The sequence below is a fragment of the Toxotes jaculatrix genome, chromosome 7 (genome assembly GCF_017976425.1).
Source record: "Toxotes jaculatrix isolate fToxJac2 chromosome 7, fToxJac2.pri, whole genome shotgun sequence".
Taxonomy (NCBI): domain Eukaryota; kingdom Metazoa; phylum Chordata; class Actinopteri; family Toxotidae; genus Toxotes; species Toxotes jaculatrix.
The window spans coordinates 10,758,423-10,776,141 of NC_054400.1; the positions used below are offsets into that span (position 1 = coordinate 10,758,423).

General features: G+C 40.3%; 1 protein-coding gene across 3 annotated transcripts in view; it reads right to left on the bottom strand.

Moving 5' to 3' along the window:
* The window catches only part of dock8 (dedicator of cytokinesis 8), a 50,785-nt gene that overhangs the window by 7,252 nt on the left and 25,814 nt on the right, over positions 1 to 17,719 (bottom strand). For 2 of the 3 annotated variants that reach the window (XM_041041586.1, XM_041041588.1), the window contains 29 exons: positions 17,548 to 17,665; positions 17,190 to 17,260; positions 16,852 to 16,996; positions 16,481 to 16,582; positions 16,225 to 16,320; positions 15,894 to 16,128; positions 15,241 to 15,405; positions 14,941 to 15,119; positions 14,396 to 14,494; positions 13,440 to 13,535; positions 12,600 to 12,749; positions 12,235 to 12,348; positions 11,900 to 12,055; positions 11,378 to 11,517; positions 10,935 to 11,098; positions 10,379 to 10,530; positions 8,816 to 8,998; positions 8,447 to 8,573; positions 7,902 to 7,989; positions 7,657 to 7,753; positions 6,819 to 6,953; positions 6,421 to 6,573; positions 3,679 to 3,837; positions 3,476 to 3,576; positions 2,426 to 2,618; positions 1,671 to 1,814; positions 1,264 to 1,395; positions 721 to 855; positions 182 to 271 (listed from right to left, as the gene is read on the bottom strand). In XM_041041586.1, the coding sequence (XP_040897520.1) occupies positions 182 to 271; positions 721 to 855; positions 1,264 to 1,395; positions 1,671 to 1,814; positions 2,426 to 2,618; positions 3,476 to 3,576; positions 3,679 to 3,837; positions 6,421 to 6,573; positions 6,819 to 6,953; positions 7,657 to 7,753; positions 7,902 to 7,989; positions 8,447 to 8,573; positions 8,816 to 8,998; positions 10,379 to 10,530; positions 10,935 to 11,098; positions 11,378 to 11,517; positions 11,900 to 12,055; positions 12,235 to 12,348; positions 12,600 to 12,749; positions 13,440 to 13,535; positions 14,396 to 14,494; positions 14,941 to 15,119; positions 15,241 to 15,405; positions 15,894 to 16,128; positions 16,225 to 16,320; positions 16,481 to 16,582; positions 16,852 to 16,996; positions 17,190 to 17,260; positions 17,548 to 17,665 (3,919 nt within the window). The remainder of the gene's footprint in view (positions 1 to 181; positions 272 to 720; positions 856 to 1,263; positions 1,396 to 1,670; positions 1,815 to 2,425; positions 2,619 to 3,475; positions 3,577 to 3,678; positions 3,838 to 6,420; positions 6,574 to 6,818; positions 6,954 to 7,656; positions 7,754 to 7,901; positions 7,990 to 8,446; positions 8,574 to 8,815; positions 8,999 to 10,378; positions 10,531 to 10,934; positions 11,099 to 11,377; positions 11,518 to 11,899; positions 12,056 to 12,234; positions 12,349 to 12,599; positions 12,750 to 13,439; positions 13,536 to 14,395; positions 14,495 to 14,940; positions 15,120 to 15,240; positions 15,406 to 15,893; positions 16,129 to 16,224; positions 16,321 to 16,480; positions 16,583 to 16,851; positions 16,997 to 17,189; positions 17,261 to 17,547; positions 17,666 to 17,719) is intronic. The other variant, XM_041041587.1, reaches the window with a different exon arrangement.

The following is a 17,719-nucleotide window of genomic DNA, read 5'->3' on the forward strand; positions in this document are numbered from 1 at the left end:
ACATATGGTGCATACATATTCATATTTCCATTCCTGCTTATAATATCATAATCAATACTTCTGCTTCATACCTTATTAATTAACAGACTCTCTATTGATAATATTTTCTTATTTATCTAATGTTCTTAGAAACATAAAGACATGTAGCAGCAATCAGTGGTGTGACTTTATGATCTCCTACCTTGTTGGGGTTGAGTTGTTTTCTGTCTACTGGTGTAGAGTCCTTGATCATCACTAATGTTTCGTCTCCGAAACACTGGCTGTAGAAATTCTAGGAGTGGGGAAATTGCATAGTTACTATACACTGTTGTTCATAATGCAGCATATTATGAGTGTCGGGGCAAATATCATACAATTTCATTGTCATTCAAGGCTATAAGTCCACTGACTTATTTGCAAGGTCTCACTAAAAACAAATGGATGATTGTGAGTCTTGCCCTCAGTCAAGGCAAGAAAAGTCACAACAGAAGCTATCTCAGGGCACTTTTCATATAGAGCAGATGTAGACCATACTCTTTATACTAATATTTACAGAGATGCAACATTCCCCTGTGAGCAAGCAACTTGGCGACATTCTGCTCACTCTCAGAGTCTCTCAGTTGCTATCATATTCCACCAGTCCAGCCAGGCACCGTCTTCCCATTTCACTCCAGTGCAATCATACATTAATTCACAATATGCACATTAGTGCACATGCACACACGCTTTCCTCTCTTGTACCTCCAGCCTGTGTGATATCTCAGGCAGATGTGTGATCCCCGGTTCCTTGTAAATGAATTCTCGTTCGTCCAGGTCACCAAACTTGGCCCCATAAAAACCCACCCGGAAATAGGTTCCAAACATCCTCTTATGACCCTGTAGGAAAACACAGAGAAGAATTTATTAGAATTAATTATTAGTTTATATTGGTCTCTAATCACTACGACATCAGTAACATATTCTTTTTCATTATGGTAATAGCCTTTTATGGGATCTTTATTGCGAAGAAGGCTTTGAAGACTTTAGTTTAAAAATTCTATATGCCTATAAAGTATTTGAAAAAAAAACCTCTTTTTATTGAACACAACACTAATGTTCCTTGTCTTTTTCAAGGGTCTTAGTCCTCCAAAGTCATTTTAAAGGGACACATTCTATTACTTCAGAAATACTGAATAAGGAAATTTAGGCACTCAAATTATTTTTGAATGCTTTTCCTTTCTGCAAAAGATCAGCTACAGCATGTTACTGGTTTTCTAATTTCTGACAGTGACATATAGTTATTACCTTCTGAATGATGTTATCAAAGGCTCTTTGTAGTTTGTCATGAGTAGATGCCAGTTTTCTGAAATCTCTGTGAGCCTCTAGGATTGGTATGATGATCTTGTAGACCTCGTTCACTGCCTCATAGAGACCACCCTGATGAGACAGCCATTTCCGCCGGTTAGTATGACCACATACAATTAATAAAGAGAAAACATTTGCAATTAACACTAAAAATATAAACTAAATGTTTTTTTTTAATGTAACATTTGCTTTTTAATATGTATATTTATTTTTCTCACTTTTCCAGTGTGCAAGCACAGCATACTTAAAACCTAATAAGAATTAGTATGGAGTATGGACAGCTACAGGTTTCTATGTTAACCCTAAACATAAATATTTGAAGTATCAGTGCAGCTTCATTGTCTCACATTGCTGAAGAGCTCAGCAGCCTGCTCGAGCAATCCCACCAGGCCGCTCTCTGTGAAGTAGCGTCCCGAACACACCCCGTCCTCGTCCGGGGACAGGATGTCATCCGACACCGCTGACTCCTCCAGCACGTTGGGAGAGATGTTCTGAGGAAAAAAATCAGTCAGCTAATCAATCAATTAGCTCTCCTAATCAAATAATCAATCATGTGGCTGGCTTTAAAAGGAGATGTCCTACAGTGGGAAATGGAACTAATTTGATGACCATCCAATCAATGACCCGCTGACTGCTGCAGGTTAAAGTGTCCTGTACCAGAGCACCACAGAGGTCTTCTGTGTGATGCAGCTCAACACTATCATCATAGTTACTGGTTGTATATACAACTGCTTGTTTTCAGTTCAGGGGGAACAGACTGTTCACATGTTCCCACAGGAGCACGTTTGCCTTTTTCCCCCTCTATCTTCAAAGGGATTGTGTTAAGCACAGCTACCAGGGGACCATATTTATATGTTGACGTTATGAGTGTACAGCTCCCCCCTCTGGACACACACAACCAAATTTGGAAGTATTCCATTGGGAGATGTGTGATGTGGTGTGTTGTGCAGGGGAGGGTTTGCCTCCGTTCAACAAAACAACCAACAGCCACAACAAACAAATGATGAATGGTTATTTTGTGTGGCTGTAATTGTTGCTTTTTGCAGTCAGTCTTGTCATGTGTTTATTATTAGTTCCTTGCTATTTCTATTGCGTTGTTCACCTGGAAGGTGACGCTCCCAACAGGCAGGTACTTGTGATCCTCCAGCATGCTGAGGTACTCGGCCACCAGGGCTGCAGCATGCACCAGACACATAGCTGACTCAGTGTAACACTTCCTGTTGTTGTGCTTCTCTGCCATGTTCTGCAGCCAGGTCAGACGGAGGTCAGGAGATGTCTGATAACCCTTCGCTATCCTGGGGAGAGGAAGAGAAGGAGGGTATTTATCAGATTTTTTTTTTTCCTTTTTTCTTTCTCTCCTTTTCCTTTATTGAAGCAGGTTGAAAACTCATTGAGATTAAAATCTATTTCCCAAGAATGACTGGGTCAGATGGCAGCACAAAGTGACAAAGTTACAAAAATAAATACAACAAACGTGAGCATGAGAGTGAGGGTGGCAGTTCATGGAATACATGAATAATCATTAGCCTAACAACACTGGAATAAATTTAAAACACTCTAAAAATGTATTTATAAAGCTGGTGAGTCACTATTCTATACTTACAAATGAATTCAAGCATCTGGAGAGCAAATGTCTTTTGTGTCAGTGGCCTGTGTGTGTTTGGGAGCTTGGAGGTAAATGTAGGGGTGAGTGTGGGTAAATGTGCAAACTCACCAGGTCACTGGGACCAAAACCCAAACAGAAAGGTGCATGATAAATGATACATGTAGATGACATCAGAGCATGTTGAGGTAAAGTGCCTAAATCAACACACAGCACATGTATGCTCTCTTTGTCTCAGTGTTTCCCCTTCGTGTTTTTACACACACCCACGTACACACACAAACCCAAACGCACACACCACTTGGATCTGCATATACACAAAGCCAAATCAGAAGACTAAACTGCTACCACATGGTTACCATAGTGAGAGCAGCAAATAGAGGCAAAACAGCCCAGACCACAGAGAAATAGGAACCAGCAGCGCAACATAGATAGAAACCACATTGATGAGAGACACAGAGGAGAGGAGACAGTGGGACATTAAGAGACAGACACTGAAGACAGAAACAGGGAGACGGCCTTCTACAGACGATGCTTTTTGTTTCTAACCTGTACATGAGGTCCATGAGCATCTCAGGGTCTTCCTGGAACTCCCTCATCTTCACTGTGTCTGACAAAATACAGTTAAGGTTTCTTAGGAGCTCATCCACCTGAAAACACAGACAAACACAAGGGGCAGAAATGAGGCTACAATACAATCAATATCAGCAATGTAATACAGTAGTTGTATGTGTGTGTGTATTATTTTATACCTGTGAGGGCAACTGAGTGTTCTGCATCTCAGTATCCTCCTCTGCATAGGCCAGGATGGTACGGAGTGAGCGTCGTAAGTATTCCTCCTGGAAGTCCGATGACTTGCCCACCAGTGAGGCGAGAGACATGGTGACCTGCATCTTCACTCTTGAGAAGTTCTGGCAGAGACAGAGGGGACATCAGTGAATGTTAGTGTTTCATGCTTTGCAGTGTTGAGTGTTGTACAGCGAGACAAAGTGAAATTTTCTGATGTGTAACTGCAGCTTAGTGAGGCTGAATTTCATGTGACTCCACAGACTCTGAAATGAAAACTTTTTCTTCCTTTTCCTGCCTTCTCAGCAAAGCAAAAAAAAGAAATGGTTAGACAAGACACACTTAAATATAAGAGGCAAATTTAACTTTGTATGAATAGGAGCATTCCTTCTTCAGTCAACATTTCGTCCTTCTTTCTTCTACCTTCAAGAATATCTCGAAGACTCATCTCTTCTGAGAGCACCTCCTCTCCTAACACCTCTAACACCCTAACATGTCTAACGAGCACTTACTGTGCACTTTCAGTGCACTTCTTTACCTGATCTCCTTGCACTTTGTCTTATTCAATAGATTTAGTACATAGCACTTACTTCAAGGCTCCCTACAGTTTTGAAGCCTTAGTGTTGTCTACCTTGTAAGTGACTTTGGATAAAAGCATCTGATGAGTAAATGTAAATATAAATATTTTGCATCTAAACTGCTCAGTTACCATTAAACCTCCAATAATTGCCAGCGTGTGTATTTACTTCAAACAAAAGAAGTTCTCTATCAGAGACAGGTCACTGTCAGGTTCAAGGTACCCTAATTGATTCAAGTTTCATAATAGACTTGTCCTACAATAAGCATTTTACAATTTACTTTTTATTCTTAAGGACTAATGTATCACTGGTGTAGGAAAAAGAAATGATACACAAATATTACTATTGCTTTTCCCTCTACTACTAGTACTCATTCTACTAGCTATTGTCTTATCCATAAATTAAACACTGGATAGAACAAATTATTCTAAATAATGAACTAATTTGTCAAAAATTATGCTTGGTTGGTTTAGAGGATCTTCTAACGTGCAGTTAAAACTTATCCAAGATTTAAGCTGTTTTTTGTTGTTTTCTATCCTTGGTTTCTGTCCCTTGCCCCTTCCCTCTCCTTGTCTCTCCATTTTTCACACTACCTGTCCAAAATAACAGGCCTGACAAACACCCCTCCATCCTCTGCAGTGAGAACTGTGTGTATGCGTAAGAGAGAGTGTGCTCGTGTATGTGTGAAGTCCCATCTATCTCCAGCATGACCAGCTAAGCGGGAAATGATCTCCCATTAGCAGAGACATAATCACCCATGGATCATCTCTACGGCCCCATTCTGTTCAACTGAGCATGGAGCCAGAGCCTAACCACCCATCACTGCCCTCTAACTCAGCGAGTGCATGTATGTGTGTGTGCTCAATAGTAGCCTAAATGATAGCTTAAGTCAACACATAATCCTCTGTCTTTCTCCCTCCTTTTCTTTGTCATCTGCCCTTTTTCCTTCTTTGTTTCCAACCTTTCCATAAAGTTTTAAACGCAGGTGTCCGTTTTTAGTGATTTCTTCCATTTCTGGAAAAAAAAATTCTGGTCTTTTCTCCTTTTATTACCACAATCTAAAACCAAAGACATGTAAAGAGAAAAAATAGTGTGTGTGACAACCCAGAGAGCAAGATGAGGGTGGATGAAGGGATGAAAACATAAACAAAGGAAGAGGTAGAGAGTAAGTTCTGTATGAATGAGTCATACGTCTGCTACGCTAATTCAGATCACAGCTCCCTCTGTATACACCATATAAACAAACATGCGCTGGGACACGGAGAGGGGAAATACTCTCTTCAAACTGGAGATACTGTGTGTGTGTGTTTAAGTGTGCTCCACAGGCTGGTGTCTGACTTTCATTAAAGTGTACAGACTGTAAACACAGGAAATATCGACTGCAACAGGACTTATCGAACCAGCAGAGAAAATGAAAGAAGATACTCTATCCTAAACCTCCCTTCCTTCAGATCTGTCTCTTCTCAATTTTCTATTCCTTTTCGTTTTTATTTCCCTCCATCGCTGCTTCACCTCTGGCAAAAACACTGCTCTATCTCCATCATGATTTTCTCCTTTCCGCCCCTTTCACATTCTCTCTCTCCCTGCCCTTGAGGCACATATACTTACACATTCACACATGCATATGTACTGACACACATACACACACACACACACACACACAGAGGTCTGGCTGTCATTAGTTAAAGAGGGGTAGGAACATGGGGAGGCAGACAGTGACATATCTCTCTGCTCTCTACTCAGAGACACATCCTTCAGCAGAAACTTTCTGCGGCACGCTCAAAATAGACATGGAAAAGACATTAAAGCCGAGCAGGAGAGGAAAAGCGGGGAAGATGGGATAAGATGTGTGTGACTCCCTGCCTCTGTGTGCCTTCATGAGAACATGTATCATAAGCAATTCTGAACTCTCATGTGCACTTGAATTAGATTTAATCTGACATAAATGCAATTTCTTCTGCAAGCTTCGATGTTAGATGGGGTTTTATCTGACAGAAAGGTAACACATGCCTCACATCTGCTTTGTGTGTGTGTTTCTATTTGCGTGTGCATCCTTACAACCCTTTGGAACATAAAAAAACAGCATCGTCTTTTATATGTGATTACATGTTTCTGTGTGTGTCTCCTTACACTGGCATTGCTGTAGCTGTATCTCATGATGAGATAGAGGGTGGCACAGGCCTGGCTCCTGTTCTCATCAACAGGGCTGCTGCAGTACTGAAGCACCTTCTGGCACAGGTCTGCACACTGCTCCGCCTCCTCCTCAAATAACAGGTCCCCAAACTGCACACAAACACACACATATGGGCAAATAATGCCAGACACACAAGGTAGTATACACAGACACGCATATATACATAAATAATCTGGCTTGTATCAGCAGTTTTCCACCCCCACAAACAAATAAGAACATTTAATTTAGACACAGATAGTGTTCATGTAAACACACCAACCCACTCACCTCCTCCTGATTTTCCACAAAGTGAAATCAAACACACACACACACACCACACATATAATGAAAGTACCTTGACAACAAGCGCTCTGAGTGTGCTGAAGGTGTGAGAGAGGAAAGTTGTACTCTGGCTGCAGGTAAGAGAGTGGAGTAACACCTTCAACACCCCACCAACCACGCTGTCTTTACACTCCGCCAATGGCACCGCCTGGACATGAGACAGATGGAAGAATTAACAAATCATAAGAGACACATGATAACACCTGAGGGAACCTGCTTGAATGCAAAAGTAAATGTTTTAAGTGTTCAGATAATTAGTACATGCTTTACAAGACAAAGATGGGTTGATATGCAGTCTATGACATGTTTCAAATAAAGATAAAAAAGCATTGCATGTGTAGACAGTAGATTAGGCCATCTTTGTTTTCCCCACATTGAATATTATAAGAGTTCAGTCTCAGCAGTTAAAAACATTTGCCTTTGCATTCAACCAATTTTCTCCTCTGCTTTATGGCAATTCACTGAGTGATAACGCACTTTATGACTCTGGTTTGGCTTGGTGCTTTTAAGCCATTCCAAAGAAAGCTGAGCAGGGTTCCTGTCAATACCCAGTCAGGAACTTTATTGGTATATCAATTATGCAAACACATAAATGGATTTTTTAATAGGGCTTGCTAATGAAAGATAATTTCTTGTTGACTTTCAGTTCCTATATATTACAAAAACTTTCCAATAAAGTTAAACATAATATACAGTAACACCAAAACATCATAAGCTTGAGAAACTTAACATTACTTGCAAGGCTTGATTATGTGCACATACAGTATATGTTCTGTGCTATATGTTCAGAATAGTCCATACAGTGCTGTAAGATACTGCATGGGTTCAGGTAATGAACAGTGTTTTCTGACCTGTACGATGGTCTCCAGCAGGTCCAGCACAATGAGGTTTGTCTCTGTGGCTAAGTTTCCACTGATCAGAGCCTCCTGGTCCAACTCTGCTTTAGTCCTGATAGAAGGTGATGGTAGTGAGACAGATATTAAGGGAGAGGAGAAGATAAGGAAAGCAAAAAAAAAAAAAAAATTACAAAACTGAGACGACACAGAAGAAGCAAAATTTGGAAAACTGGGAGTCAGGCACAAAGGTTTTAACATACTTATCCTGTCTGTCATTCGTCTGTCTCCACTGAGTAAGGTCTTTCCTCCACCGCAGGTTCTCTCTCTGGCCCATGGTCCTATCCGTTCCTGTCAGGGATTGAAACGCAGACGATCCTTTCAAGAAAGCAACTAGTGAAAAAACTATTATGCATATGTACCACAGCACAGATTATGCACTAAACCCAACAGATGATTTAACATTGAGAAAAGGTCAATAGCAGAGCAAATAACAAATTAGATAACTTGTGTGAGAATTTTTGTATTATATAGTTCTCCTAAAGTACACTCATATTTAAAATGTTGCATATTGGTTTTACAAACTTGCTGACTATCACAGGAAGACTGAGTATGCCCAGGCACACAGTAACCTGAATCTGGTGCTGACCGCACATTTATAAAACGCTGATAAGATTCTGAAAACTAGTGAGAGTGCTCACTAGTTTTACACGTGGTTCATGTGCAAAAGTTTTAAATACTGCAATTCTAAATGTGACAGAAAAGCAATTTCAAGTTGTAGTCCTTAAAGTGCAAGGAAATAGACTACCTCCAACTCGTTTCATCATTTCCCCGCGGGCTCCCATTCCTCTCAGCAGGGCTTCTTCCAGCTGCAACTTGGCCTGCTGAGATTTCTGTAAGGCCTGGGTGCTTACTTTGTCACTGCTCTGCTTACCCTACAAACACACATAAACACATATTCCAAAGGTACAAACAACAAGATGCATACAGTTAGAAATTTTTTAATAATGACTTAACATCTTTGATAAATATATATGCAGACAAGATACAAATACACAGCCATCCCCGATGCACAGTTTCCATATGTATTTGTACGAACATAAAATTAATTTAGCTGACTGTTGCAACTGCACTGACACAAAACACTATAAAACACTTGAGAAAGGAGCAAACTGACCCTATACTCAAAGCAGGACACGCAGATAGTGAGGAGCTCCAGCAGCTTGTTGAGCTGTGAGGAAGGCATGTCTACTGTCCAGCGCTGAATTAGACTTCTATCAGCGTTCTTCATCACCCACAGGAAACACACCAACAGATGCCGACTGGTGTCTGCTGCCAGGGTAGCTATGGATTTACCTTGCTGGGAGGCAGAAGAGGAAAGAGTCAGACATGCAGTGTGATGTGGTATAATGATGCTCTCACTAAAGACAGAGAGCTCCTGCATTCACTCAGAAAAATACACACAAACATCCATACATGCATCTGCTGTATGTGCATCCAGACTAAGCAATTACTGTACCTATCACAAATGAAATCAAAGGGATGAATACAAAATGGATTCCAATGTATACAGAGGAAAAAAAAAATTTCTCTGTAAACATCCTTTAATTATTCAGCACATATTATATTAAAACAGATAGTCAAGGAAATGCTTTGATCCAAAATGCTTAACACTAAAATGAGTGCACATAATTTTATTGTAGTTAACCCAAGACCAATCCGCAATAGTGTCAGTGGTAGTTTCCTGCTTCCCCCAAGGAGTTATACAGTGTTTGGTGTATTTAACAAACTAACCCTACATTGTTCACAAGGTTCTCTAAACCACAAATATGCCGGGACAGTTCTTTCACTCTGGTTTCAGTAAAGTATTGTTCACATCCCCGTCTTAATAGGCGCTGCAGATTAATTTGCCTTCATTTGTGTGATGATGAATCGCTACTATAGAGGGCTACTGCTGCTTCACTGTGTGGCACCTTTGATAAATGTAGTCATTAACCTCCTAGAGCTCTAGGTGCCCCACCTAGAACCTGGTTTCCAGGTATCTGTTCCACAGCAGGAATGTATGAAGTTCACCAGAACCAACATCAAATTTGTAGCATGTAATCAGAAACATCACTTGTTTATTTGAAAATATGCTCCATGTTAAAAACCATTTCTGTTGCTAAGAGTAAAAGATTCAAACACTGTTTGAAGGGGAACAGCCTGAAAATGAGGAACAAGCGCTCTGGCAGCCATGTTTGGATTTGTGATGGATACCAGGCCGATGGCTAAGTTGTGTGAAAATCAGTTTTTCCACAACAGTATTTCATGTAACAACATACACGGAACTGATTCATCTCTTGGAAAGAGGCAGAGAAAGAGGAATAGAACGGCAGTGTTCAGTGTTAGTGCTTGTGTTGCTGCTGTAGCTACAATTGATGGATGTGTTTGTCAGGGAGGACGACCCTGTTCACTTATGATGGCAATGCCTGCCCATAAACCATCTCCTGCAGACATGTGTGTGTGTGTGTGTGCGTGTGTATGTATGTGTGTGCGATTTTTCAGGATGGATGAAGTGTGTGTGCGGCTCTGACAGCTAATCAATCTGCCTCAGTGCAGCTCACCTGTTAGGAGGCAGAATACTTACAGAATCAATCACGCCAACACATACACAGATGCACTTTTGAACTTTTAAAAACAATGAAAAGCACACTATAATCAGTTGTCATCTTCAGATTATAAAATAATTTCAGAATTTTACCATAGACGCCATGGAAACGAGAACATTTCGTCCCAGTGTGTTGAAGGGGTTCCCAGCGATCGCCATAGCAACAGACTGATTGATGGGTGGGACATTTTCAAGGTCATCCTCAAGTCCGCCTGTTTTGTTTTTTCCGCCGCGCGTGTCAGAAACTACAGAGACAAACAGGGGTCAAATATGTCAAACTGGAGAAGAGGGCTGGAGCACACAGGATTAACTCAGAGCCTTAAATGTACAAAGGTTCTGACACTTCTATGTGTTTCTCAGAGTTTAAACAGATGCAGGAAACAAGCATTAACACATCTGTAAATACATGTTTAAATGCCTCTGTGTAACTGTAAACAAATAAATACAGTTAAAACAGAACGAAATCTTCAAATTAAAGTTACACAACAGTGGAATGACAAATTGAAAAATTAGAGGAAAAACTATTAGCTCAGTTCTTCAGAAAAGGCAAAGAACCAATTTTAGGGCTTTATGTAACTGAATGAACACGTATGAAATCTACATGAGTGTGTGTGTGTGTGTGTGTGTGTGTGTGTGTGTGTGTGTTTACCGGTGAAGTCCAGGTAATTGGTGGAGTCAATGATGATCCCCACCAGGGGGAGGTAGAGAGCAGCCACCTTGGCTCTGACCTCAGGTTTAACACAGCGATGGTCAAGATCATGAGAACACAGCAGGCTGTAGATGGCATTGATGGCCTTTCTCTGGACCTTTCCCCTATGAACATGCACACAGACACTTTGAACCCACCAATTACATTACAAACAAACAGGATTCAGATATTTACAGATGTTGTACACACTTTTGTGTACACAGAGTTTTTATTTTTCAGTTAGCCCTTGCATCTTATCTTTCACTGCAAAAAAATTAAAACAGTAACTTGCAGGATTTGCAGCAGGCGAGTTAAGCCTTAACTTACATTACAGCTTTGTAATAACAAGGTTATAAGAAAGTGATATCTTGGGAACAACTTGAAAGTGTCTGTGTTTCCATTACCCCTCTGACTCCATGTCCAGGGCGGCACTGAGCTCCGTCAGCAGCAGCCCCGCAAGGTAGTGCTGCTGCTTGAATTCCTGAGAAAGCTCGAACAGCCCCAAGATCCTCTGCTGTTCCTGGAAACTACATGAACCGGAACTCTGTGGAGGAGTGACACAGACAAGAGAGCAGTAGGAACAGAATTAGGGCACGCTTTTTTCTTTTTTGCTTAATACAAAGCAGAGTACTGGTTAAACAGTCCATCAAAAACTATGTCACGCTTTTCTGGCTGAAGCCCATCTAATCTCTTCTACTCTATCTAATAACTGCCTAAGCTCCACTTTTCAATTCTACTCAAAGCTGATTTTATTTCTTTTCTTAGAAGTTTTCTTCTCCCAGAAGGTACAATGGCCTCAAGATTTATCCAACATTTTCTTTTCTTCAGCCTTGTTGATGTAAAAATTGTAAGATGACAACTGAATATGTAATATGCAAATATCGCAATTACAGTAAGTGCAAGTTTTAACTGACAAGTGGGCAGACCTGTGAGGAGATGGATGGACATGGTGAGGCAGGGGCAGAGGCAGGGCTGCTGAAGAAGAGGCTCAGGTTGAGGTAGTGCTCGTGACTGCACAAGATTCGCAGGAACTCCAGACGCATGCTGATCAATGTTGGCATTGAAACATTTTTAGCTGACATCTAAAAGGGAAATAGAGCAAAAAACGATCAGCTTTATTCATGCTTTTATGAGTATGAACACTCTTGCACCAATTTGTTGGAAAAAAAATTGTTCCTCTGGAAGAAATGACCAAACGTCATGTATTTAAGGACAATTTAAGGACGCTAAAAGTTTTGGTTTACTGTCAGTATTATCTTACCTGGTTGCAGTAGTTTTTCACCAGCTGGAAGACAAATCCTCGGTCCATCAGAGACAGCAGGTCATAGAGGAAGAAGGCCAGACTGATGTTGACTTTCTCTGCTTGCTCTACCTCCTAAAACAACAACAATCAACAAACAGCAATCAGTAAGCTGTACTGACTGGATCTGGCCAAGCATCTAGCTGTGCAAGCTGAGCTTTTAATACTACACAGGCAAATATAATTAGCACTTCCTTCTCCCTGCGGTTTGGAGGACACTCACAACATGTACACTGAGGCTGAGAACAGAAGCCGTGTTAAAGATTTTTGGAGTGAAAGTTACATCAGTTTGGTTGAGAGGAGCTTCTCATCTTCATTTTCCTTACCTTTTGTTGTTTGACCAGGATGGTCCCAATCTCGGCTGTAACCACAGAGACGATGGTGGTGATGTCATCTTTAAATCGGTCAGAAAAGCGACTTCGTCGAGGGACATTCTGCTTGTCCAGCTGAGACACATGCTGTGCCATGCTTTTCACCTATTTAAGCAATCACACATGGAACAAATATGAATCCTAAATATGAATTATCAACTTACAAACTACATGAGAAACACCAGAGATAAGCATTAAGTGATATGACACATTCAAATGCATGTAAATTGAATGCAAGGTATAAATATGCATGTACTAATTAGATAATTTGTCCATAATAAGTAATCTGGTAGATGTCAAGCTGATATGATAAAAATGGTGATCTGATAATAAAAGAGCAACATTTCATTATCTATCATCATTTTCTATTCTCACTTTACATTTTAATTGCAAAACATTCCTTTTCCTTTTTATTCCTTATTCCTTATTTCCTTTTAATCCTTATTAATTAAAGTAAGTATCCTTTAGTGAAGCTACTGAAGGAAGAAAAGTAAATATGTGAGTTGAACTGAAGGGTTGAGAGTGAGTGTGAGTGATGATACGCTTCCAAAAGTCCAAACGAGTGATAAATTGTCAAACTCTTGATAAATTACTGACTACAATGCTTTCAAATGCCCCTTTATTCATCATACTATAAAACTATCATTTATCTTTTGGTCATGTATTGTTTGAGTTATTTTCATTACTTCCTTCATTTATCATTAATATCCATAACAGTCCTTACTTTCTGTTTCACTCTAGTGTCAATCAAACACACACCCTTTGTAAAGTAAAAAAAAAAAAAAACTCACTAACCAGTAGCTCAAAGAAGAACCAGGCATATTTGTATGCGTTTTCTCTACAGACCCCAGTGCTGACGACCATCTGCAGGGCTAGTTCCTCATGAAACTGCTGCCAGAGAGAAAATAAAAACTATAGTGAGACACGACATTGCTTTGGTGATAGCTGCTGGAATAAAGAATGTTTCAGTGAATATATCAGGTATTCTAGTATTATACTGAGCATGTCTATGAATTAACTGGAAAATCTTGGCTGGCTGAGCTTTGAGCTTTGAGCAGGGAAAAAAATTGCCTCAAGAAAACACAGAGCAACAGTCCTTGTGTCCTTAGTGTCACACTACCCCCATGTGGTCACAAGTGGAAACCAGTGATAATTGCTGAAACTCATCTCAGTCTGCAATAAGACATTCAGAGTCTGAATACTGTTGAATACATGCATAATCCTGACAGTAAGAAGATGAATTCATAGGATTTTTTTCCCTTCCAAATTACATAGTTTTTTAATAGCCCTTAATTAATTACCAATGTGTGCATAACCAGAGAGGTAAAATTTATTTTTAGCTGAAGTATTTCTTGGTCAGTGCAGTCTCTCCACGTTAGCACATGAATGCTATTCATATAAACAGCCATTTTAAAGCAACACAGGCTAAATGGATGACACATCTCAATTAAGTTCAAACGCTGTTTAAAGTAACTACTGCAACAATACAGATGCTTTATGCTGCGTTAATAGTTGTATTAATGGTTAAGCTCATTAAGAGGCAAGTTGAGTTATAGCATGTCATGGTGTATTTGTCTCCAAATCTTCTTTTGTATTGTTGCATCAGGACACCTTGTTGTACATATTTGCTTACATATTGTTGCACATTGTATTGTATTGTACATTTCAGTTTCATCCATTGGATTTGAGCAAATCCCTCCTGAGCTGAACAGAAACAACAAAAAGCAAACAAAGGGCAATCCTTTTTTCACCTTTCTGTTGGAAGGCCTGGTGCTTCCTGTGGGGTTCTGGTGGCTGTTAATGTCCACATAGGTGGACATGCGGCTGCCTGGGTTGTTGTGACTCTGGAACTAGAAACACACACAGGTTCCATCACAATGAACATGATGGATGCTTTCATTAGAGTGGGTGTCTAGTTGTCCATTTCAATACCTAATGTACTGTGTGAATGAAGAACAAATGGCTGTTTTGTGTAATAGGAAGCATGCTGGGGCATTTACGTACAGTGGTGAGTGTGTATGTAATTTGTCAAATATATAAAACCACATGTTGATAAATGGACTTCAGGGAAAATAGGGGTTGACATAGGAAAGGTCTGTTGCATAATTTTTTTAAATCAATGCTAATTACCTGTTAAGAGTACATGAATAATATGTAGCAGTTTCTTCTGGCAGCTAGAAAAGCTTCCAAAAGTGAACTTAACCGAAGTGACATTAAACCATTTCTTTGAATTCACTTCGAATAAAGGTTTTGTAAGGTGGGGTGACTGCTCATACAGAGAGATTTGGCTCTGTACCTTGGCAGAGAGGATGTTTTTGACTTCAGCATCTTCAGCAGAGGTGTGCGGACCAGGGATGTCAGGGTTGCTGCTGCTGCGGACTCTGGACTGGAGAAGCATATTGCCAACTGTGGCTGCTGTGGCCCGACCCATGGTGCTGTAACGGCTCTCTGTTGCGGCTATCATACTCCCTGAACCTAAACACAGGTCCCATGGACATACAAAAAGAGATCAGCTCTTAATCCTTAAAATTACAACAAAATCATAGCAAATATAATGGTAGGAAAAAGTAAGCAAATTCATATTTAAAAATCATACCTGCACTCTGCATATCTCGAGGGGGATCAGGCAAGCGAAACACCCAGTAAAGGTAGGTGGCCAAGAGGCTGTTCCTACCCTGCTGGTCCCTGATCAGCTCCTGGCTGTTATGAAGACTGTTGACAATAGACACCACCGATTCAAAGGCTATCTGGGCCAGATTGGCTGTAGAACACAGATATAAACATGCATACAAAACTGTTAGAGGTATAATATCGATATCAGGATGAGACAGAATATTATCCACAATGTCATCATATCGCCACAACAAATAAAATACTCCTTCCTTGGTCTTAAACACTGCATTACATTCAAACTTTTATTACAGTCAATTAGTGTTAAAACAATTAGCTGACTAATCAAGTAGTTGATCAAAAAAAAAACTTTACCTGCAGCAATTTTGATGATTGATTAATCATGTTATCAACCATGCAAAAATGCCAAACATTTATTGCTGGCTTCTCAAATTTGCAGTGGAATTGTTTTTATTTGTGTTCTATCGCATTTCAAGTGTAGTATGTTTAAGTTTTGTATTGCTGGACACACATAAAAAAATTTCCAGCACCATGTGTAACAACTAGACTTTGGGTGTTGCCATTTTTCTGCAACAACTGTGACTTTTCTCATTTATTTGAGTTAATATATTTCTTCACCAGTTTGACCAGCGATGACCATGGGCTGCATGATGAGGGTGAAGAGTTTATCCAGCACCAGGTGGAGGAAGAGGACCAGAGGCTCTAAATTGGAGGAGGACAGCGAGATGATGCTGAGCTTCAGCTCATGCTCCAGCTTGTTCTCTGGAATCTTCTCCTCCCTGACCCGTAGAGGGAAAGTAGCTCCACCCTCCAAGGCATGGCAGAGGGTGAAGAAACGCTCCAGGTGGTTGTCCTGGTACAGAGAAGGGATTATGTGATTCACTCTGGTATTTCTACAGTGTGCACATGGTCCTTTAGGGTGACTGTCTTACTATATAGTACTACTCACCTGTGTGTGTACAGACGACACGGCTTGGATCTCGAGGTTGAAAAGTCCTTTGTGACTCTCCATCCACTTGACAGGAGGGACCTGAAGAGGAAGTTTCTACACAACAAAGACACAACAAATATAACTGCGTGTCCTCCTTGTCTATGTTCAGTCCTCACTATGTCTATTTCCGAGGGGAAAGAAAAGGTCTTTTATGTAGTGTGATATATACAAATGGAATTTTTTTTAAAATAATGAAATAGGTACATGGGTTTACCTCAGGCAAGTGCAGTGAATAGTTGACAGGTAGTCGCTCCAAGACAATGGGCAGACAGAACTGACCCGTCTGCAGCCGGTCATTATTCAATATGGGCAGCCACTGGACCAGAGGCAAAAAGCAAATTCAGTATTTCAGCTATAGGTATTTTAAAATCACAAAATATTCTATGCTCTCATGTTAGAAAAAGAAAGTTAACTTGACTCATGCTTAAAGATAGAATCTTGTGCTGTTGGCTGTTGTAACATACACTACATACACGGACACATTGATTTAGGTTGAAGAGGCTGCATTCAAACACAACACACAGGTGTCACAACATGTTCTGCTATGAATGTTAAAAGTGTCTACATTTAGAAATACAATCTTACTGAGAATCCAATGAGTGTTTCACAGCTGCCACTCTGGTTCTGTTTCTGCTGGCAGCTGATGTGGTAGAAGGTGAACAGCAAGTGATGTCTCTCTGTCAGACGTGCCGGAAGAGCAAGTTTCACTTCCTCATAGAAGTCTGGGGACCTGAGACATAGGAAATAGGGAGTAGCAAAGGAAACAACACAGAAGAAAAAAGAAATGGGTGAGGGGGGTATGAAAAGACACGGGAGAGAGTCAGGGAGAGGAAGCAACAATAGGGATGAGTTCCCCAGACTGTTTACATGACAAAAAGAAGCTGTCACAAACAGTATAATGTAACTCAGTAATGTGTACTTGCTTGTTATGGTAGGTAACAGGGGTGTAGACTTCTTGCAAAAATTCAGGACCACTTGATTTCCCAAAAATAACCTGAGAACAGACAGAGAAAAAAACACAAATTAAAGGTACAGTAAACAGCACAGAATTCAATTCATTCAAAATACATCTGTGTAGAGTGGAGGTGGCAGGGCTGTTCATCCATGCTAATGACTGTATGATTACTATAAGAAGTTCTGAGATTTCTCGCTTTCAAATCATGCGCTGTTAATCAAAGTAATACTGCTCATTAAATAATAACTTCAGTGTATGTATTTGTTCGTGTAATTAGTAGAAATCAGTTTCACCATTATAAACCGATCATAAATAGGAGTACTCACAGGCAGAGCACAACTAGTGTCCTCTCCGCTCATAAACTGGATTTTGATGGTGATGTTTCTCACTGATGTCAGTCTGTTGACAAAGTTGAGCCTCTGGGGGTAGACATAGAGCAGGTTCCTATAGAAACACAGGCAGACACTCTAATGGATACATGAAATAAAAAAACTCAAT